Source organism: Anabrus simplex, chromosome 4, assembly GCF_040414725.1.
Source record: "Anabrus simplex isolate iqAnaSimp1 chromosome 4, ASM4041472v1, whole genome shotgun sequence".
In the NCBI taxonomy this organism is placed as follows: domain Eukaryota; kingdom Metazoa; phylum Arthropoda; class Insecta; order Orthoptera; family Tettigoniidae; genus Anabrus; species Anabrus simplex.
The window spans coordinates 142,354,691-142,378,577 of NC_090268.1; the positions used below are offsets into that span (position 1 = coordinate 142,354,691).

The window sequence follows — 23,887 nt, forward strand, 5'->3', positions numbered from 1 at the left end:
TTTCGCCGATATTCCAAGGTGCTTCAGTCATTTCAATGACTTTTCAACAATTTTTAAGGAATATCTAAACATTATTTCGCCGATATTCCAAGGTGCTTCAGTCATTTCAATGACTTTTCAACAATTTTTAAGGAATATTTAAATATTATTTTGCCGATATTCCAAGGTGCTTCAGTCATTTCAATGACTTTTCAACAATTTTTAAGGAATATCTAAACATTATTTTGCCGATATTCCAAGGTGCTTCAGTCATTTCAATGACTTTTCAACAATTTTTAAGGAATATCTAAACATTATTTCGCCGATATTCCAAGGTGCTTCAGTCATTTCAATGACTTTTCAACAATATTTAAGGGATATTTAAACATTATTTCGCCGATATTCCAAGGTGCTTCAGTCATTTCAATGACTTTTCAACAATTTTTAAGGAATATCTAAACATTATTTCACCGATATTCCAAGGTATTTCAACCATTCCAACGACACCTCGACAATGTTTAGGGGATATTTTATAAGGTTTCAATAATATTTCGATGAATTATTAATATTTCAAAAATATTGAAACGAGATTGTAATGTTAATGTCGACGATTTTTTTTTATATGATAAGAAAATATTGAATTGTATTTCAATTTGGAATTGGAATTCCTAAGAGTGTAACTGAATATGTAATTGTAATTATACTTCATTCCAAGTACAATGAACTTTCAATAAAATAGGAGATAAGGATTTTAACCGGAATTCTTGTTATTTATTCAATTCATTATCGGAAGAGATATTAGATGGAGTACTTATAAATAATCAATAGATAAAGTCAAAGATTTATTTTATTGTTAGCTACAATTAATTGGAATTGGTTTTGCGGATGGATTGAGTCCACGATAAAAAAAGGTTAATTGAAATGAGTATCCCTGAAAGGTATTGTGCAGCGAACGAATACATGATTTGATAACAAAATTTGGTTCTCATGTGTTATTCACCGAAATAAGCCAATATCGGTGTAGATAAATGAATGCACATGTTGGATGGGATGGAATATACAAGTGATTTTTTTTTTTTTTGCAGATACAGATGATTGTAATATGATTTGGTCGCAGACCTAAGTTGGTGTAATTATTTTATTCTTACCTGCGTGTCGTCCTGAATTTTTAGGAGATGATTATATTTATTTGTCCATCCAACATTTTATATCAGATTATTAGCCGGAGTATTTGAGGCAGTGAGGGAAAAGGCACAATACGAATAATGTACCCCGTACGGTGCAATATCAACTTTCAATTGTTCTCATGTAGGCTGAAAGGACCTAAAAACTAGCCCTCTGATCCAGGTATAAATCCCTCCTGGTCTGGCTGGGAATCAAACCCAGGGCTTCTGGGTGAGAGGCAGGCCACATGGACAGCTGGTATTACTGAATACTCAAAGGAAACAAATGTTTCAAGAAATAGTTTCATCGCAGCAATCCTATTACATGAAAATCCACAGCCTGTTTCCAGTCATTCAACCGGGTCAGGAATGGAATGAATGAAGCCCCCATCTAGCGGCAAGGATAGGAATTGTGCCGGCTGCCGAAGCCTGTCGCACTCCTCTGGGGCGATGATGATGGTGATGATGATGATAATAATAATAATAATAATAATAATCATCATCATCATCATATGGCCTCAGCTACCGGGTGCAGACATTTCAATTTGATGCCATCTGGCTGTCTGAATTAAAATTGAGATAATTGATAAGGAGATTCCACCTATTCAATACCAAAGAATAAGAAATGTAGTGAATTACATTCTCATTTAATAATAATTAGAAATGGTACCGGTTTCGACCCTAGTCCAGGTCATCATCAGCCGATTAAGAAATGGAAAACAATGCATAGGATCAGTAGAAGAGGCAATATGAAAAGGAAATGAACGGGGGTAGACACTGTAAAACTTAGAAGAAGTAAAATACAAGTCATTCAAAAGCAAAACAGTGCGCAATTCTCTTAGCGGCAGCAAGGCACACGCAGCGTTAGGCAAAGTCCCACAATGACTACGAATAGCGGAGAACTGTTCAAAGCCAGTTATTTAAACACTGTCAGGCATAAAGTCACATAATCGAACACATACGAAGGTCCATATTCGTGTAGGAGTTGAAGACGAGCAGATTCATTGAAGCATCTAGCCAGCTCCCGGTGATCAGCGCGACACATTCAATATCAGGCACTGTGGTTTCAAACGCCAAAGTAAAATGGAGAATAGCTTGACGATCCAGTTATTTTCCTTGGTTGCGGAAAAGTAAGTATATAGATAAATATAATACAATTCAATATAATCGAGTAATTGTGTTCCTATAGAATTCTTAGAACAGTCGGCTGTCTGCTCGTCAATTTCGATGTTTCGTTTCACTCTAGGCCCACTAGATGGCAGACCGAGTACACCGAAACTCTCTTGGGCGTCTATGGCTGAGATTTAATTAATTTTGTCGGGTAAACACCAAATGTGTCACCAGAGATCTTTTACATGCCAACATCGTACAACATGGAGTGTCGAATGGACTTTTTTCCGCCCTTCAAAAATCCGACTACCTCTGCCGGGTTTGAACCCGCTATCTTGGGATCCGGAGGCCGACATTCGACCACTGATCCACAGAGGCTGCTAGGGGCAATGATTAATGAATGACAGATGAAATAAAACGATATTGGAGAGTGTTATTGGAATGAAAGATGACAGGGAAAACCAGAGTACCCGGATAAAAACCTGTCCCGCCTCCGCTTTGTCCAGTATAAATCTCAGATGGAGTGACCGAGATTTGAACCAGAGAACTCGGTGGTGAGAGGCAGGCGCGCTGCCGCCTGAGCCACGGAGACTCTCATGGTACATTTTAGAGATTCTTATTCTATCTTATAAAATCAAACAGAAACTAAACATTTACTTACAGTCATCAGGCGATCATACACGTGTAGAGCATATTCTGATGGCACGTACAAGCAGTAGCCAGGTTCTCCTGTGTGGGTGAAGGACATCACCATCACATCTGAAGCATAACCCACGTTGACTTTCTTGTATGTAAAAGGATGCAAGTACATGTCAGAATTTGATAATTCTGACATTAGTTCTCGAGACTTGGGTCCAACAACATTGATGACAGTGTACATGGATGTAACATCATTTAGTACAACACTACCATCTGTGGGAAGGTGACGCTGCATCCACTCAAAGATTCTGGTCTGTTGACTAGTAGGAGATACCATAAAGTAGCTAAAAATGATAATATATGAAGAATATTACAATCAAATTTAAAGGACTGAGAGTGTTATTGTTCTGTCAGTGGTTTTCTTTTTTAGAAAAGAAACAGGTAAGTGTAAGAATATACAGGGTGTAATTGAAAGAAGGTATGTCCATCTAAGAGGTGAGAAGAGAGAATTCTAAGCAACATATGCAAATAAATTGTCTGCTTTTAAATTTAAAATCAGAATGTCTATCTTTTTAACTCTTCAGGCAGCAGCAGCAGCAGCAGCAGCAAACTAACGTATTTACTCGTGTAATAGACCCCCCCCCCCCCACATTTAGAGCCAAAAAACGTAAGGAGGAGTCCAATATGCAATAGCCTCAAATTTTGTGCAGTGAACACATGACTTCTAGGCTATAAATTGTACATGTTAACATTCGATACTATTCTTTAACAAATAAATTTATTCTGAGTTTTACTGGCTATTTTTGTTGGAAGGCAGTATTTCTAAAGGTAAAAAGAATAAATGGCGAGCATGTGACTTTTAGGCCTACATATAAAGTAAATATAGTCGGTTTTAGTTACTCTTATATCACGTAATTCGTTTTATCTCATTAACTCCTCTGATGAAGTTGACGTAAGGAAGGGTATGCAGTCGTAAAAACTAGCTACAAAGATTTGTCTCGCTTCATACTCTAGCCCATAGAGAAAAGGGATAAGAGTATCGTATTATGCAATATTAATACAAAAGAATGTAGTGGCAGTCATTTGTGTCTGTCAGTTAAGCAGTAGGCCTACCACACAGTAAACGTGATCATTGCTTTCATTTGAATTATCGTCGTCTTGTGCCGCCAACTTCCCTGTTACCGGCGTGTCGTCATTCCAAATGTTGTCATCTTCACGGCAATCACTAGTATTCGAGATCCCATCTTTTTGCAACTTAAAAAATAGTTTTGTTCCCGACTATAGAGTCCAAACAGTAAGGATCTATTCGCAAATGGTTTGTGGAGATGGTCTCTGTTATTCCCACTTGGTGTATATTTATTTATTTTACATTTTATGGCCTACATTAGACTGCTCTAGTCAATTATACAAAGGATTTCTTGATTTCCTATCAGCCCAATTTTTATTTTTATTCTTCAGCCAACTAGGGACAACGATAAGTCTCACTTTACATTCTGGCATTTGTTTGTTTTTAGCTTGATCCACATCGTCTTCATTAGCTCACTGTGTTTAGCATGATATTCTTCTGTCCATTTCGCACCACTTGCCCGTTTTTCGTTATTATTATTAAGGTACACTGGCGAGTAAAATAATCGTTATGACTGGATTGTTTTTATCATTGTTTTAAATGTACTTCTCTCCAAAGATTACGTAGGCTATATTGACCTGAGTTACAAAATATGAAACGATCACTTTGTTAATGATCTCATGTGCTATATTAATAGCAACAACTGTAAATATTTCTTAACTAGAGTTCTTCATGCTGAGGTGGTGCAGCGCCCAATGGAGGGGAGTTGCGTGTACCATTTTTACCGCCTATCAACGTTCCTGCTGTTCTTAAAATCTCTGGCAGTACGGTACCGGGAATCAAACTCAGGTCCCTAAGAACGGCAGATAACTGTGCTAACCATTGCGCTGGCGGACATTCTTAGCTACAAAAAACAGACATACAGCATAAGTGATGCGCGCTTTAACTGCATAGGTCGGACACAAAACTGTTCACCTATTTGTACAATGTCATCAGAGCTGGCGTAGGCCTACGCTGCGGAGGCGACATTTTTTAACTATGAAACACAGATGTACCACATGACTTTGACGTGTGTTTTCATTGTGTAGGTCGTACGGACAAAACTGTTCACGAATTTGTGTGATGTCATCGGAGCTGCATCGAAGCGGAATCCTTGTTCTTCACTGACAAATTACGTTAGGGGAGGGGGGTTTCTTGTTTGCAGATTGTTTCTTTTTTTGTGTGTGTCCCAAAAAGCCAGGGCGGGGAGTGTCTCTAATACACAAGTAAATACGGTAAGTCTGCTATAACTAGAGAGGATTGGAGCAATGTAAGGTTGAGAGGGGATGTTGTTGCACTGCCTGCTGGTAGTGGTGAGGAGAGGAGGGAGTCAGCTGATAAGAGAATAGCAGTGCTCATCTTGTAAAATCCCTATGTACACAAATTGCTGCTGTTGTTGTTACAACCCCACATAAAGGATTGGAACATCTGGACTAACAGTAGTCCACCTAGCACGTGTGGAAGTCAATGAGTGACTGATTGATTGATTGATTGATTGATTGATTGATTGATTGATTGATTGATTGATTGATTGATTGATTGATTGATTGATTGATTGATTGATTGAATGACTGTGTTTTAAAGGACAAAATAATTTTAGATAATCAGTCCTGGTGTGGAAGTATTGACGAAGCTACAGTGTTGTAGCTAAATATAATAACACCACTACTATCACTGACTACACATATATATTCACTCAACACAAATACAATAAGCTAACACTTGAAAAATATACACAATAACTTACAATCGAAGCAGTTGCTACATCAACAACTGATGGTCACAACTTAAAACTCACTCCCTGAACCAACCATAGATAACATATACAGTAGTTTACGAAAGACCTGCAGTCACGGTGTCAGCAGTAACACACGGACTATCAACACATCACTCTACTAAACCATGATTGATCTGCTGAAGCAGTATCAACACCACAATTCCATAACTCTCCTCAAACAACTCACTGCCAGAAATACACATTAGATCATGATTAATCTGCTAATGTTGTGGTATCAAAACAGTTGAACTACATCACTAACTGAATTGCATCCCCCATTCTATGATTATAGATAATCCTGTTTTCTTACAACTAATATTACTACAAGATACCTAGAAGATTCTGTAATAACAATGGAAAGTTCTGGTAAGTTCCTGTTCTAGAATTGTCATGAAACAAGTTTGTTACCGTGGCACATAACCTACAGATATCTACCACATCTAGAACAGTGGTTCTCAAACTGTGGTATACGTACCCATAGGGGTGCACCTGAGACTTTTAGTGGAGGTACGCAAGCAGCCTTCACACAAAAAACTAAGAAAATTATATATGGAAGTATATAAGGGGGAAAAAAAGATAAATATGTATATATGGAGCCACGCTTCGCTTGAACGTTTCACCTGGACTGTGTCATGTCATGTAGACACACCCATCCCATTGAAATTCTGATGGTTCGCAATGTCTGAATTCCAGAATTAAGACAGAAAATTTTTGATCCTTATTTATTTGATATCGAGGCTAAAATCTAGCGTTTTGTGAAACGCTCACACAAGGTGGTTGTCCTGTGTTACTTTATTATTATTGTAGTATACATTTAGTGGCCAAACATCATGGAATGAATGTGATGTTAATAAAGAGTTGCTCTTCTGCAAGCCCTCAAAATGGCAGCAACATGGCCAGGCATCGACTCTACAAGGTGTTGGGATCGTTCTGGAGGGATCTGCACCCATGCATCTTGCACTGCTACACACAACTGGTCTTGTGTAGTTGGTGTGGGGTTCATGGAGCGTACACCAGCATCGACAGCATCCCATAAATGCTCGACTGGATTAAGATCGGGGGATTTGGAGGGCCAATCCATGGTCGTAACTTCACTGGAGTGCTCCTCCAACAACCTGCGTGCTACCACAAAGCAGTGACATGGCGTATTGTCCTTTTGAAATAAGGCATCTCCATCAGGGTACTCTAGGGCCAGAAATAGATTCAGATGGTCTGAAATAATGTCCACATGACGTGCACCTGTCAGCGCTCCCTGCAGCCAGATAATGGCGCTTAATTGTGACCACGAGAACGCCGCCCAGGCCAGAACCGAGCCACCTCCCGCCTGGACACAACCTTGTTGACACCCAGGATCCATAGCTTTATGGGGCATACGCCACATTCTCACGCACCCATCAGCTCGATACAACTAGAACGGGATTCATTGGACCGTACCGAGGTAAGTAGAGTATATTAGGTAGGCCATTGTAAGTATCTAGGTGTTAATATAAGGAAAGATCTTCATTGGGGTAATCACATAAATGGGATTGTAAATAAAGGGTACAGATCTCTGCACATGGTTATGAGGGTGTTTAGAGGTTGTAGTAAGGATGTAAAGGAGAGGGCATACAAGTCTCTGGTAAGACCCCAACTAGAGTATGGTTCCAGTGTATGGGACCCTCACCAGGATTACCTGATTCAAGAACTGGAAAAAATCCAAAGAAAAGCAGCTTGATTTGTTCTGGGCGATTTCCGACAAAAGAGTAGCGTTACAAAAATGTTGCAATGTTTGGGTTGGGAAGAATTGAGAGAAAGAAGAAGAGCTGCTCGACTAAGTGGTATGTTCCGGGCTGTCAGCGGAGAGATGGCGTGGAATGACATTAGTAGACGAATAAGTTTGAATGGCGTTTATAAAAGTAGGAAAGATCACAATATGAAGATAAAGTTGGAATTCAAGAGGACAAACTGGGGCAAATATTCATTTATAGGAAGGGGAGTTAGGGATTGGAATAACTTACCAAGAGAAATGTTCAATAAATTTCCAATTTCTTTGAAATCATTTAGGAAAAGGCTAGGAAAACAACAAATAGGGAATCTGCCACCTGGGCAACTGCCCTAAATGCAGATCAGTATTGATTGATTGATTCCCACTCACAGTGCTCTCATTGGTCGACTGCGCGAAACGTAGGCTGGAGGGCTAGGAGTGCGCGCCTGCATTTGCCTGCATGCAGCATAAACGTTTGTAATTTAGAAAAAATAAGTTCAATTTTTAATAAATAACTAAATGGCTGCCCTTATTAAATTAATATTCTACTTTACATACCTCCTGCAATCAATCAAATGATACTGTAGATAAATAATAGAAGAAACTGAGTAATTACATCTTAAAAGCCGACTGTAAGTTCAATACATACATAAAAACACTGGAATAGTTGTTGCTTTAATTCTCTTTAGAACTCATATTTTGAAAACTTAGGAAGTTGCTGAAGAAGATGAAGCTGCCCACAGTCGACACTTCTTTGCTGAAAATACTTTTCATAGTATCTTTTTTTATATTTCTTTTGGTGACGTATGACTATTCTAATTAAAGTCCTAGTTCTGATGTACAGAGAGATACAGTAAAACCTCGTTAATTCGAAGTCGTTGGGACTCAAAAATCGGACTTCGAATTACGTGATTTCGAATTAACCGCCAATTCGCAATTCAGAAGTACCAACCCTTGCCGCGTTACAGAATATTCTAAGGCCCGTTATAGCATGCAGTTAACCTTGATTCACAGTTTATACCTTTCAAATGCCATGAAAAAAGAACTATTTCCTAAATGTATTCAAGAAGGTGCAATTACAGTATTCAAATAATGCACTAGGATATCTCACTGGTAAACATAACCTCACGCATCGAAAGAAAGAAAAAAAAGATTCAAAGACGAGGAGAAATTTATGCTGGCTCCCATGTGCAAGTGCTTTATTAATTGGATTACTATACAGTATGCATTTTAGATGCCTTGTATTTACACAGAAAGTAACCGATGCTCTTAAAATCGACTTTCCTATGACTATCGCCGGACGATTTCCCGCCATGGCACTTATTCTCGCACTTCAGAAATGTAAACACTTGCAGCGTCACAAAGTATTCTAAGACCCATTAATACATGCAATCACCTCGATTCTCAGTTTAAACCTTTCAAATGCCATGGAAAAAACGATTTCCGAAATGTATCCAACAAGGTGCATTTACAATGTTCAAATAATGCACTTGGATAAATCACTGACATACATAACCTCACGCAACGAAAGAAAAAAATCGCACAATTCAAAGACGAGGATAAATTATGCCGGTTCCCGTGTGCAAATGCATTATTTATTGGATTTCTGTACTGTTTGCATTTTTAGATGCTTTGTACTGGCATGGAAAGTGCCCGACGCCCTTAAAATATTGTAGCTTATCGAATTCTCCTATGGCGAGGCGATAAAGTATCTCGTATCCATGTGCACTACTATGACCCCCATCCCTCACCCTTGTACGATTTCCCGGCTGGCAATTTCTCCTTTAAAACCATAAGACCGTTTGGGCTCGCATTAAAATAAAGCAATGCAGTTTCACCGGCAATGAAAATATTGTTCGGTGCGTACGAATTTATTATATGAGCCACGTTTTTTCGTCAACTGTTGGTATCGCCAGTGTTCGCGGATTCTGTTTTCCCGCACACTGCCTGTTGCGTGATATTACGGCGTTCCTTAAAAGGTTGAATACAAAAGAATTCCGATTTCATTCAACTTAGCAATCATGAAGCGCACTGTAGACCCACCGAAGTGAGTGTAAATGCGGAAAGCTACCCCTCCACGTTTCGGAACGCGCGTTCTATTATGATGCGCAGCGGATAAATTTCGAGTTGAAATTACTCTGTAACGTACTATTGTTTTTAAATGTAAAGGCAGTTTCGAATTAAAAGTCTGAATTTCGGTAATGGGGCCGACATTGTACTTCGAATTACGAATTATCCGTATTTCGAATTAAACAATTGAAATAACATGCAAAACTGCATCTCATGTTTCCGGGAACGAGAGCTTCTTCGAATTAGGCGGGATTTTGAATTAACCGATTTCGAATTATCGAGGTTCTACTGTAATATTCTCATCAAGTTCGGGAAATATAAGTTAAAATCTGCATCACTCTTTCACATTTATAAATACTGTATAAAGCCCATGAAAACTACCAAACAGTACCTCAAACTGCGTAAGTTTGTGACGCCATTCTTCTTCTTCTTCCTCTTCTTTTTGCTATTGGCTTTACGTCGCACCGACACAGATAAGTCTTATGGCGATGAAGCAAGGCCGCACTAGATAGACAGGCCACAAGGCTCGGACCGTGACGTCACGCTAGTGGCTGGCGTTCAGCATGGCAGTGTAGGGCCCGCTCTCACTTTCACCATGATATTGTTCATTTATTCAACCTTAACGATAAAATTGAACACTACTTCAATTGTGGCTTCACTTAGGCTTGTATACTACACGAGTTTTATGCGGGGAGAAAACTGGAAGGGCAGTACATGTACATTTCTTTACGTAAAATTATGATGACATCTGCCACTTGTAACTCAACACGGTACCTTTAAAAGATTAGAACGCATAATACGTATACAAAAAGTTTTAATGTTACTAGGAAAATGCATGATGGCAATTCACAACAAAAGTCTGAAACCTTTCTTAGAAATTAAGCTGCAACTTAAAACTTACCTAAGAATTCCTAAGGTTTCAGTTTGTACATTTTTATTTTCCTGAGGATTTCTTCTTCTCAGCGATGAGTTTATCTACGGTAACTTTTCTATTGTTATTCAATAATATATTACAAAAGATGTATATACATCTGTCAACGAAATGTTTAAAACTATTTATTTAATCACAGCATGTTTAAACAATTTCGTTTTCCAGAACATTGTTGACAAGCGAAGTCAGAATTTTTCTCTGAGAATCCTCATGTAAAAACATTAGTATACAGGTTTACGTTTTGTAGCTCTAAAAGAGTCTGGTACAACACCTTTTGGTAACAGGGCAGGAGCAAGCCAAGGCCGCACTAGATAGACTCAGACATTTTTTTGTCTGACTCAGAGTTGTCAAAGTCAGGATAAGTTTTCAGCTTGATTAAGCCAGTTATTTATTAAGATTTTAAATAAATGACCAGTATCAAACAATTTTTTGTGTGTGTGTGTTTCGTCAAATGGATTTTGAAAAGTGGTTTGTAAATTGCTTTTGCACAGCTTTTCAAACATTTTCCTGTTATTATTAGAAATTATGCATGCTACCTTATAAGCTATAGGACTATCTGTTAATACTTTAAAGACTTGCAAAGTTAGTTCTTCTAAGAAATGTCACATTAGGTTCTTACATGGAAACAAATCAACAACGTCTTTATTTTTTTAAAGACTGGATGACAACATAAAAGTTTGTGCAGTTGTAGCTAATGTAGTGTTATTTTCTCCGCTTTTACTACTAAAAGCAACTCCCTCTACCTTTCCTCCTAGCGGGCGATCTGGCCGTGCGGTTAGGGGCGTGCGGCTGTGAACGTGCATCAGGAGATAGTGGGTTCGAATCCCACTGTCGGCAGCCCTGAAGAAGGTTTTCCGTAGTTTCCCCATTTTCACACCAGGCAAATGCTGGGGCTGTACCTTAATTAAGGCCACGGCCGCTTCCCTCCAGCTGTTATGCCTCTCCTATCCCATCGTTGCCATAAGACCTATCTGTGTCGGTGCGACGTAAAGCCACTGGCAAAAACAAAAATAAAACCTTTCCTCCTTTATAGTTCAGCTCACGTTTTATGTAGACTCCATTCAACAAGTTACAAAATATTTCATGCTCCTTTAACAATTTTAGTTTCTTTTTTCAAGTAATTCCAATGTGAATCATCAATACCCGAATTTCCCGTGCCTAGTTTTGCAGTAAAAGACTGTGAATAACCAAGTGGGGCATTGTAAGAAACGTTGACTGTCTTATCTTCGTTTACGCCCCAGGAAATGCGAAAAATATTGAAGTGAAACATGTTATTAGAATACAGGAGTAAGATACTTTCTTTGCAAAGGCTATATTTAACTGTTCCTTAAAAAAAAAAAAAAATCAGTAATGATACACTCATTAACTTCACTTTCAATTTCATCGATTATTTTGTGTACAGATTCTATTTTGTCGTGGACAGTCACTTTTGAGTTACGAGCAGGTCTAAACAGGAAGTTATAAATACTTTTCTAATTTAACCATTTTAATATCTTGCCCCCATCACCTAATGCACGTATATCAGGGTTATAACTCATGAAAATATCATGTTTAATGGATTTAAAATCAAGAGCCTCGTTTAATGTTAAGGAATACCAATTTTCGGAATATTTTCCTCAGTCACATACATTTTGAAAATACAGACTTTGGCTGTTAAAGTTGACGGAAACTTTGTCCAAATCTAATTTGCGTTTAATACTGAAATTACCCTGAACGTCGTCGAAGTCCTTGATCCTGTCATATTCTTCCTCAGCTTTCTTTCTTTCCTTCCTCTTCCCGTTTTTCAATTTCTTCTTGTCTTTGAATAGGATTTTTGCTCGTTGTTGGAAGATTTTTTATACAGATAGGCAGGCACATTTTAAAACTTAGGAATAGCATCGTTTGAGAGTTTTAAATGGTTAGGTTTTACAGTTAAAAGAGACTCATTAGGTCTTTTAACGGAATCGTCCCTAATTACGAAACTTCGTCGAAGTGTTTTATGCACACAACTGAGCTTGCTGAAGGGATGAATTCGGTTCAATGGATAACTATGATCCACTTTTGTTTCCAAAACACGCCAGTAGGAAATTTAAACACTGAAATATTAGGCTGTTTTGAACTGTAGTTTATTCTACAACCAGGTATACAACACGACGTGGCCATAATTCACAATGTTCACACACGTTTAAATCATTCAACACCATCGATAGCCTCACTGCTGCGAAGTTCAGATCAGCTTATAAGTCACTGGCGAGAAGTGAAGCGGCTGGCGACTAGTGTGACGTAACGCCCGAAGTGGAGGGGGAGCCTTATGGCCTGTATATCTAGTTGGCCTTGGATGAAGGGACAGGAAAGGTCTAGGAGTGGGAAGGAAGCGGCCGTGGCCTTAGATAAGGTAAGCCCCAGCATTTGCCTGGTGTGAAAATGGGAAACCATGGAAAACCATATGCCATTCTTCGATTGGACAAGTAACGACTCCCTTTGAAATGACTGATAACCAGTCGTGAGGCACTTCCTGTAGCAAAGCAAACATTTCACCTTTATCACCCAAGCTGTGTCCAGCTCCATGGCTAAATGGTCCACGATGTTTCGGGTTCAATTCCCGGCCAGGTCGAGGATTTTAACTTTCATAAGTTAGTTCCTACTATGGCTCGGGCGATGGGTGTTTGTACCATCTTCAACATTAGAATTCATCTTAGGTAGGGCCCCATCTTCACAGATGCGCAGGTCGCCTATAGACCTGCACCAGGCTTCTCCGGAGACCTAACGCCATTAATTACCCAAGCTGTCATCTACAGAGCAACATTTGAATGCCAAGTAGGCTGCAAGATATTTACTTGCATCCTGGTTTACATCATCAATTTCAAAGTCCTGGCACAAGTTTTCCATCCTTAACAAAACCGACATTTCTTCCAGTTCATCTATGGATCAAATTGTTAAGGGCCCCTCAACAACATCTATGCAAAATTCATTGCTTATGAAGTTCAAGAAATCATCTTCATTATCAGCGTGAGGATGAAAACTGCCCGTATCACTCAGCGATGGATTATTTTCAGCTTCCACTGACACACTACTGGAGAGAGGGATTTCATTACTACCTGTAACAGAAGTTGAATTCTGTTACGAACATCAAAAAGGGGGTGGATTGCTGTGAAACGCTCCTAGGTTACGGACATGTGAAAACAAATTCTCCAAGCATACTTGGTTTAATTTGGCAGTTACAATATAAGACATACTTGCATTGTTCATGTCTTCAAAAAGTCCCGAGAGATTGTTTATAGAAATTACGAACCACTTCTGAAACTAAGTAAAGTTTTCAGTTTACCAACTCTCAGTTGTGTAATCTCCTTCAGAAAGCACTTCAGAGTATTTTCCTCACTCCTTAAGTTTAAGCCATAATCACTTCTAACGGGAATCTTTTCATATTCTGGCACCCTGGAGTTCAACACGTCAAAGGTGTCAATGACTAGCTCGAAGTTACTTTCAACTTCCTTGTTTGAAGTATACCACACTGCCAGAGCTGTGCGCCTGGAAAATAACTGCGCAGCCATTCTCACAATACATATTTAGAATCACTCACGTTTAACACCACAATCGAAAAAATAAGGAAAATGTTACGACTCTGCGAATCGCAATATGAAAAGGGGTTCCTTATCGTTCACCGCAACAGCTGCCGACGTGCCTTCCATGTGACGTCAGTATGAGGCGATGTTACGTGCGAAGCAAAGCGCGGGAGTTGGGAATGAGCCCCCCTGGGACCATACCACACGCTGCTACTGTTCCATGATCCATTGCCGATGTTCATGGGTCCATGCACGTCCTTGAACTCTGTGTCGAGGTGTCAGCAAAGGGACAAGAGTTGGTTGTCGGCTGGTGAAGCCTACGCGGTACAGTTGCCACGTTACAGTCCTGGTAGAAATGGGTTCCTCATTCCCAACATTCAACTGGGCGGTGATCTGACTCACAGTAGCCCGTCGAGTGCCGTGTATGGTTCTGCAGAGGCGATGTAATGTCCGTTCGGTACACACCTGTGGTCTTTCCGTGTGGCAGTTTATGCAGGTGATAACATTCTCTCTGCGATATTGATACCCTTGATACTGTTGACCTCGGAAACTCAAATTTGCGTGTAATCTCCGCAATGCTATGACCCATGCGCGGTGCACCAGTGATCATCCCATGTTCAAAGTTGATTAACTCGTGACGTGTTGCCATCCACATGACACTTGTGTCTGTAACAGACTGCTCAGCAACGCCGCAGCTAGCGGCAACGCTTAGGAGTCACACATGGCACATTTTCTCATGGGACAGCCCTTGCCGTGACTTTTGGCCACTCAGTGTACTTGATACAGACACAAACTAGTAAATTTCTAGTGATGTGTCATAAAAATGTATTTAACTTCACAATCTCACGTTATTTAGGATATGTATTTAACACATTCACGCCCGTATCCGAGTTAATGCCTATAGCGCGTGACCATGCTGTGGACCGTATCCGAGTTAGACCGGATAAGCGCAACCTTGAACTCGAGCTGTTCCTACGCAGCTGGGATCTATTTTGGTCACAAACATGTGCGAGAGAGATGAAAGTAATACCCTTATGAATATTTCTACTCACCGAAAACCACATGGCCATGGCGATTTTCCCTCCCAATGCACTTTTTTTGTTTTGTTTCTGAAGGTAGCCTAGCGCTCGCACAACTAGCTGCGTAGCTGGTTTGTGATTGCACAAGCGTGTGTATAATCACGTTCTGAAGTATAACCATGGCGTAGGAGCAATATAAATGATGCAAGTGATGCGAATTTACAAAGCACAGTTTTACGACAGCTTGAAAATTATCTTGGCCAGGTGTATACTGTCTATATGGACAATTATTACGAATAGCGTTGGACTAGCGAAACAATTACGAGAACAGAACACTGGCGTATGTGGAACAATACGGTCGAATAGGGGTGTACCAAAATATCTAAAGGAACACCAGGCAATTCTCAAACGGGGTAAAAAGTGAACCCGACATACAAGTACAGCCACCTCTCTCCGACATCTCAGCTCCATCTACGTCATCAGCTCCAAGTCAACGTCCTGCAATTTTGCCGCCAAAAAGGGCACCGGCCAAGGATCCATCATTTAGGTTAGATGCGAAGAGAAAAGAGTATATTCTCTTAAAGTTTCCACCATCAAATATAGACAATCAACGTCCTGCAATTTTGCCACCAAAAAGGGCACCGGCCAAGGATCCATCATTTAGGTTAGATGCGAAGAGAAAAGAGTATATTCTCTTAAAGTTTCCACCATCAAATATAGACAAGTTCCCCTGAAGAAGGTGCAAAGTGTGGTTCTAAAATAAAATTATTAGTGAAACACACTATTTTTCGGATATTTCGGATATTAGTGTTCTCATTCCCCCAGGAAAGTCTGACATTAACTACCACACCCTACAGAGATACTAGACGACTTCATTAAGGTATGTAGAAAAATTTGTTTCCATATCTTGTTCAGTTTAGAACTTATTGTGAAAAGAATCTGTTGTTGTTTGCTCTGCCACTAACAGCTGGAATAGCTGGGCCAGCCCTTTAAATAGCCGCTCAGATGATGGGCGTGAATGTGTTAAAAGAATGATGAGCCTCCGTGGCTCAGATGGCAGCGCGTCGGTCTCTCACCACTGGATACCGTGGTTCAAATCCCGGTCACTCCATGTGAGATTTATGCTGGACAAAGCAGAGGCGAGACAAGTTTTTCTCCGGGTACTCCGGTTTTCCCTGTCATCTTTCATTCCAGCAACACTCTCCACTCTATCACTCATCAATGTAAATCACTTTGGGAGTGGCGACCCCATCGTAATAATAGCCTATATCTGATTCATTCATTACATCCCTGACCTGGTCAATGACTGGAAAGCAGGTTGTAGGTTTTTTCATTTAAAAGAATGATTTATAATCAATTTAAAAAATGCCTTAATAAATAGCCAGGTATCATATTTTTTAAACCTATCATTTAGGCACAGTATTTTTTGGTGGGGGTACATTGAACTTTTAGCTATGAGTGAGGGTAAAATCACATAATAGTTTGAGAACCTCCGATCTAGAAATTTATACTACCCATCCCTCGTACATGAAGATTCCAGAGCTCATTTATACTAACCCACACACACTTGGTGCTGTCCTGAGCAACTTGGAAAACACGGTCAATTATAACCGATAAACATTTTGTAACCTTAACCTACCTTCCCTTGAGTAATATACATATAACCAGAAGTTCCCTGAATTACTTTGAATACATTAAGGGTTCTTTACAACCAATAAATGTAACCTAACCTATGATACATGACTTATATACTACAAGAGAGACCGTTTTCATTTATACTGTACATATAACCTAACTTTCATTGGTACTTTCATCAATAAACCCATTCCATTACAGCATTCCATCCAATTCTATTTCATCCACCAAGTTGTTTCCAAGGAGTCCCCGGCTTGTCAAATGGAAGAAAGACTCCCTCACTCCATCCAGCAGGTCTGAGGCTTGCTAGAAACCTTCTGAGCGCTGGGCTGAGTGGTTCAGACGGTTGAGGCACTGGCCTTCTGACCCCAACTGGCTCAGTCCAGTGGTATTTGAAGGTGCTCAAATATGACAGTCTCGTGTCGGTAGATCTACTGGCACATAAAAACTCCTGTAGGACAAAATTCTGGCACCTCGGTGTCTCCAAAAACCGTTAAAATATAGTTAGTGGGCCTTAAACCCAATAATATTAATTTAATTAAACATTCTGAGCATGCTCAGCAAATATCTGTTAAGTAGGATGCTTGTCATATCTACACATAGTCCAGAGAATTTTCACTCATTAGGGACCACCACCTGTGCATTGGGTAGTCATAGCCACATTCGCACAAGGAGGGACACGACTTTGAGTATGTCTGAGATGCCCACTCCTATTCCATAGCAATTGATATCCCAACTCTCAGGACCACTTACTAGAGCCACTCAACTGTTGTCCCTGGTTTAAAAACAAGGAAGTGACTGCAGGAACCCACACCATTTTATATATTTTTACTATTATTCAAAAATTATAATTTATTTATATTATTATAATAACAATTTTTTTTTTTTTGCTACGGGCTTTACGTCGCACCGACTCAGATAGGTCTTATGGCGACGAAATAATAATAATAATAATAATAATAATTTTTTAGTAATGAAGACCTGAATAGACAACTCAAGAGCGATTTCTTTAAACTGTTTATAGAGTTCTTAAATGCTCATAAAATGTACCTGTTATCTGTTGTTCGAACCAGCATACAGTCATTCTCATATCCTCCACGTTCATTCTGCATACCAGTATGTGAAATACCACCCACAGGAATGTTGACATCATTAGAGCACAACTGCTGGAGATAGTCAATTACCTCTGTACCAGCAGACTGAAACATTGCAGAAAATAAAAAATTCTTGAACTCACTATGAATTTTTGAATAGTTTGACTAGTATACTATTTCATTCACCTTCTAAGAACCGGTAAGTGTATCTTAACACGTTAGCTGCCATGAGGGTCCGACAAGACAGACACCCTAGGTTAATGGAAAGATTCCTGCCAGTCCGATTGGGCTAGTGGTGGCCGGTTGTGATTCCGACTGTATCTTCTGCATTGACCGAGCGCAGTCTAGTGGAGGTTATATAACCTATGATGGCAAGAGAGACTTTGGCCAATGTCAGTGACAGAATACAATTGCCCGATGGGGTCGGCAAGACATTTTACAACACTTCCAGAACAGTAACCAAATTGACATTAACAAATTGAATAAAATAAATGATAATGCAAGATATTTTAACTTCAAACTTACACAAGATAACTTGTATTCATTTTTATGGCCTGTAATAAAAGATACATGCATAATTTATAAGTGGAAAATTACGAAATGTCTTTGAAATTTTGTACTTGTGGTAGCAAATGATCTATCTAAATGAGCACTGCCCGATCAGGTCAGCAGGTCAATTTTACATACCCGTAACAACCAACCCCTTTTTTTTTTTTTTAAATTTTGCCTAATTTATGTTTCATAAGCAATATACAGACATGGCAAAAGAAGAAATACAAACATACTGAGTTATAATTAATTTAGCATCATTGAAGGAGAGAGAAGCCAAAATGGCTTGGCAGCTAATGTGTTAAAAGTAGTCAAAAAGAGACCGCTAATATATCTGAAGATGGCAGTGTATAAAGATATGGAGGATTGATTTTTGTCCTTCCACATTTTCATGTTTTGTCCTTGTTTCCTCCTTCTATTGTTTCCTCTTCCAACAATGATCTGTCATTGAGTTCATCATCTAATCATTCTATGCATTAAATTGTGAAATACTGTATCATTTCATACCTTAATTTCAAGTTTGGAAAAAGATGACATATCAATTATTCCAACAGCTTCTCGACATGCCAAGTACTCTTCTTTCATGAAGTCAAAAAACTCAGGCTTGCGGAAACTTCCAGATGGAATTTGAGGTAAAGGATCACCTGCTGTAAGAAGTTACGAAAGAACACATATTACAGGTTCAATGTTGTACTTCATAGGCAGAAAAGGAAGGGAACATTTTTAAATTGATTAAATAATAACAATAAAAACATCATAGCTGTCCCTTAAGTGAAGTAAGAGGACCCTGTAAATATTGACATTTTTCCCCCACAGAGGGGAAGAAAATAGGTTTTGCATTAGATAGGTGAATCAATGAAAGGCACCCAAGGCTTGGAATATCTTAATACAGCCAGGTCCAAAGAGAGAGGGTTGATCAGGAAGGATCGTCAAGAAAAAGGAAAATATTACCGAAGTTTGAGGCATGCCCAGCACAACTCTGATGCCATGTTTGCTAAAAATGCCTCATACATTGAAACTCCCTAGACAACAAATATAAATATTGGTTTTGATACAAATCAGTTTTTACAATTTGCTTTACTTTATAACAGAGTCCAAACTGAAGAGATTGGTTTCAGATATCACGAAAAAAAAATTTAAAAATTGCATTACGTCTCACCAACACAGGCAGGTATTATGAAGCCGATAGAATAGCAAAAGGCTAGGAGTGGGAGGGAAGCAACTGTGGCCTTTAATTAAGGTACAGCCCCCCAGCATTCGTCTGGTGTGAAAATAGGAAATCATGGAAAACCATCTTCAGGGCTGCCGACAGTGGGATTCGAATGCACTATCTCCTGACTAGAAGTTGACAACTATGTAACTCAAACCACACAGCCATTCACTCTGCAAATAAATAAGAATTAGTCAATATCATATTCTTCATACTCCAGAGTTTACAGTGGTGTTTAATCTTACAATTTGTGCCAGGCATTTGGTCTAACCATATCAAGACTAACTCACCAAGAAATTTGAACAGCTGTGATGAAGAATCTATTATTCAGGGCTAACAGTCAATGGTAGATAAATACGCTGGTCTACTCTTGCTGCAGAGAATACACCTACCACAGAAGTTTCCAAATGTGAAAGTGGTTTAGTTCTGAATAGGCTTCAAATGCATGTAAAATCAGGATACAGCAGAACCAGTAATATAAACATGGCAGAGGTGCCAACCTTTGAAGTGGGTTATCACTAATATCCCCCCTGCCGCCCCTTAGAAAATTTTCAAGTCGAATCCAAAGTATCCTTTTACCTTCTCGATAATGACACAACCTTTGCCCTTTCCGAGAGCAATCTATTCAAAAGCATTTCATATTACACCATCAAATTTGCACATTAACAGTTAGTTCTGTCACAAAACATTCTTTGTAGCTTGTTTTGCAACCAACAGCTGCCTTTCAGAGTAGATTTTCTTGAATCATCCATCCCCCTCTGATGGCATTTTCGCCTTCTGAACCATAAGCGATTTTTTTTAAACCTCAATTAACGACATTTAATGACATTTCAACTGCCCTCATTCTAGACATTATTTTAACTTTTTTTAACATAGGTTCATTTTTAATCAAATGATAGTGGTTCGAAAACAGAGGACGGTGGCGAGATTTGAGACACGCAATTTCTGTATTGAAATCAACCAAATGGTGCTTTGTTTGGTATTCATCGACTGACTACAAAGTTTGTTAGTGTGTGTTCCATACGTGATAGTGTTGTCTTCCGTGGCTGATTTCTTTTTAATATAATATTTCCACTAAATTATTAAGTTTAGTTATGTACAAGACGGCAGCCATCTTGTTATAGTTTCTTGTTTGTCGTTGATTGTAAAATTTCTCCTTGACCTTTTCGAAAAGTATATTATATTAGTTAACACCACCTAGGTGACCTTTACACCAACTAAGGAACGGTAGCCATATTTTGTTAGTATTCATGCGTCGTGTATTTCCAGTATGATATTCAATGTTTAAGTTATTCTTTGTTATTGTGTGTATTGCCTGACATCTGTGTGGGAAATAAGGTGACGTTATATTCATTGAATTACTTCTATGTGAGGTATGTCATTTGAGGATTCACGGAGTTTACGCTGGCATCTCTGATGTGGAAGTTTAAGTTCTTACTAGCGCTGCTGACTCGTGGTTCTGTCCATCGTGCGAATTAATAAAACTGTCCTATCTGCGATAATTTCGTTAAAGGTATGAAAGGTCTTCGTATTCATTGGTCTTGCAATATATTCATTGGTCTTACAATAATCCTGATAAGCCTATTAAAGGAGATAGTATGATAATGACATCGCGGGATTCTTTCTATGAGGAACCGGCTTCATGTAAGAATAATGTACATGTGCTACGTCGTATTCTGAAGGATACTACTAATCAAAATTCATATTGTAGAATATTTTATTGATAGTGTCTACTCTACAGTTCACTTTTGTAAGGTGTGGTCTGGGGGTTAGAATTCACCCACGGTAACCTCTGCTTGTCGTAAAAGGCGACCGAATATCTCCCGGTATAAGGCGATCCCCTACACCAGATGCCAACAGTCTCCTTGAGAGTGGATGAACGGGTGTAGGTCTGGGCACTCTATTGTCCAAGGGGTAAGAAATTGCCCCTAAAGGCGGAGGAACCAAGTGTGGTCAACGGCAGTAGAATGCAGAAGGCAACGGGAAACCACTGCATTAAAGGTCCTAAAGGACATCCCTATAAATTCACATAACATGGCTCAGAAATTAGTATCCGGAGTTTCTATTCCCCCAATCGGATCCCCGGGGGCGAATGCTGCGAACATAGTTGTGAACGATTGTGTACTTGACAGTGCTAGGAAAATCAAAATCTATGACAAGAAATTACAAGTTGCTACTTGGAATGTACGCAGTTTGTATTTGAGTGGAAAACTAGCAAATGTGGAAGCAGAAAGATGTAGATTGAAAGTAGACATCCTTGGATTGAGTGAGGTAAGATGGACAGGATCAGGAATTCAGAACACGAAGGAAGGATATATGTACTTCTCGGGAGGAACCGATACCAATCACAGATATGGAGTTGCTGTGCTTATTTCATCAATGATTGCAAATTCAGTTCTAGATTTTGTACCACTTAGTGATAGAGTAATGTTGCTGAGGTTACAAACATCACACCGGATCATGAACGTTATTCAGGTCCAAACGCCAACTGCCGATAAAGATGATGATGAAGTAGAAGCATTCTATGACACCTTAGAGAAAGCTATGAAAATAACTACTAAGAATGGAGAAATAACATTGGTCATGGGTGATTTCAACTCAAAAGTAGGGGCTGGCATTGAAGGCAATACTGTAGGCAGCCATGGTCTTGGTGAACGTAACATAAGAAGAGATAGACTTGTTCAGTTCTGTATGGAGCACAATCTGTTTGTCTCTAACACATTCTTCAAACTTCCTCCTCGGCGGCTTTACACATGGATATCACCCGCCGATAACGATGAAAAGATCATAAGAAATCAAATTGATTTCATTTTGGTAAAACAACAACTAAAGAAATATGCGACATCCGTTAAGACGTATCCCGGTGTTGATGTAAATAGTGACCACAATCCAGTTGTAATGGACCTTAAAATGGTACGTTTCAGAAAAATTAAAAGAAATTTTAAACTATCCAAGCATATAGATATTAAGAAACTATTGGATCCCAAAGTAAGAACTAATGTTGGAACTGCACTGGAAAAGAAGATGGAATTAATAAGATACACTGAATCATCAGAGGTAGAATACACATGGAACGCCATTAAAGATAGTGTGATTGAAATCCAGGAAAATGAAATTGGACAATGCAACAACATCAAAAGACAGAGCTGGATGACAGATGAAATTCTAGAACTTATGGATGAAAGGAGAAAGCACAAAAATACAGATCACATTCAATACAAAATTCTAAACAAAGCTGTACGCAGAAAGTGCAGGGAAACCCGAGAATTATGGATGACAGACAGATGTAAAGAAATTGAGATCCTTCAAGAGAAGCACGACTATTTTAACTTGCATAAGAAAGTGAAAGAACTTGCTGGTTTGAAACGCAGACGATATGGTCAAATTTTGAGAGATGCCAATAATGAAATCATCTTGGATGTGGAAGGGAAACTCAAACGATGGAAGGAATATATAGAAAATCTCTTCAAAGATGACAGAAATGATCCTCCTTCACCTGACGAAAGAATAAATGAAAATAGCCCTGAAATAACAAAAAGTGAAGTTGTACATGCCGTAAAACTTCAAAAGAAGGGTAAAGCAACTGGACCTGACGGTGTGTACGCTGAAGTTCTCAAAGTAATAACAGAACAGGAATCTACCGGCCTCAATATCTTAACATCATTATTCAATCAAATATATGTATCAGGAGAAATACCATCAGACTGGCTGAAATCAACCTTCATACCACTACCGAAGGAGCCTAACTCGTCTCAGTGCGATGATTATCGTATGATAAGTTTGATGTCTCACGTGCTCAAAATATTCTTGCGAATCATTCACACTAGAATATACAAAAAATGTGAATCTCACATGGATCAGAATCAGTTCGGTTTCCAAAATGGCGTTGGTACACGTGGGGCACTCTTCTCGTTAAATGTGTTGTTACAGAGGTGCAGAGATATGAATGTTGATGTCTATGCCTGTTTTATAGACTATAAAAAAGCTTTTGATTGTGTCAGGCACAATAAGTTGATAGAGATTCTGAGATCAACAGATACTGACTCCGGTGACTTACGTATAATCAGTAACCTGTACTGGAATCAGTTTGCAAATGTCAAAACTGATCAAGGAACTTCAGAAACTGCTTCGATCAGGAAGGGCGTCCGCGAGGGTTGTGTACTGTCACCTCTGTTGTTAAACATTTACTCGGAGGCAATCTTTAAAGAAACATTGTAAGACTATGGTGGGATCAAAATTAACGGGAAAATCATCAACAACATCAGATATGCAGATGATACTGTTGTCATAGCTGATGACATGCCTGCCCTTCAGTGCATG

At 39.2% G+C, this 23,887-nt stretch overlaps 1 protein-coding gene across 1 annotated transcript in view; it reads right to left on the bottom strand.

The window, feature by feature from the left end:
• LOC136871712 (pyruvate dehydrogenase phosphatase regulatory subunit, mitochondrial) overlaps positions 1–23,887 on the bottom strand; it is a 108,699-nt gene that overhangs the window by 32,094 nt on the left and 52,718 nt on the right. The window contains exons 11-13 of the mRNA XM_067145234.2: positions 18,865–19,004; positions 17,765–17,913; positions 2,914–3,235 (exon numbers count right to left, since the gene is read on the bottom strand). Coding sequence (XP_067001335.2) covers positions 2,914–3,235; positions 17,765–17,913; positions 18,865–19,004 — 611 coding nt within the window. The remainder of the gene's footprint in view (positions 1–2,913; positions 3,236–17,764; positions 17,914–18,864; positions 19,005–23,887) is intronic.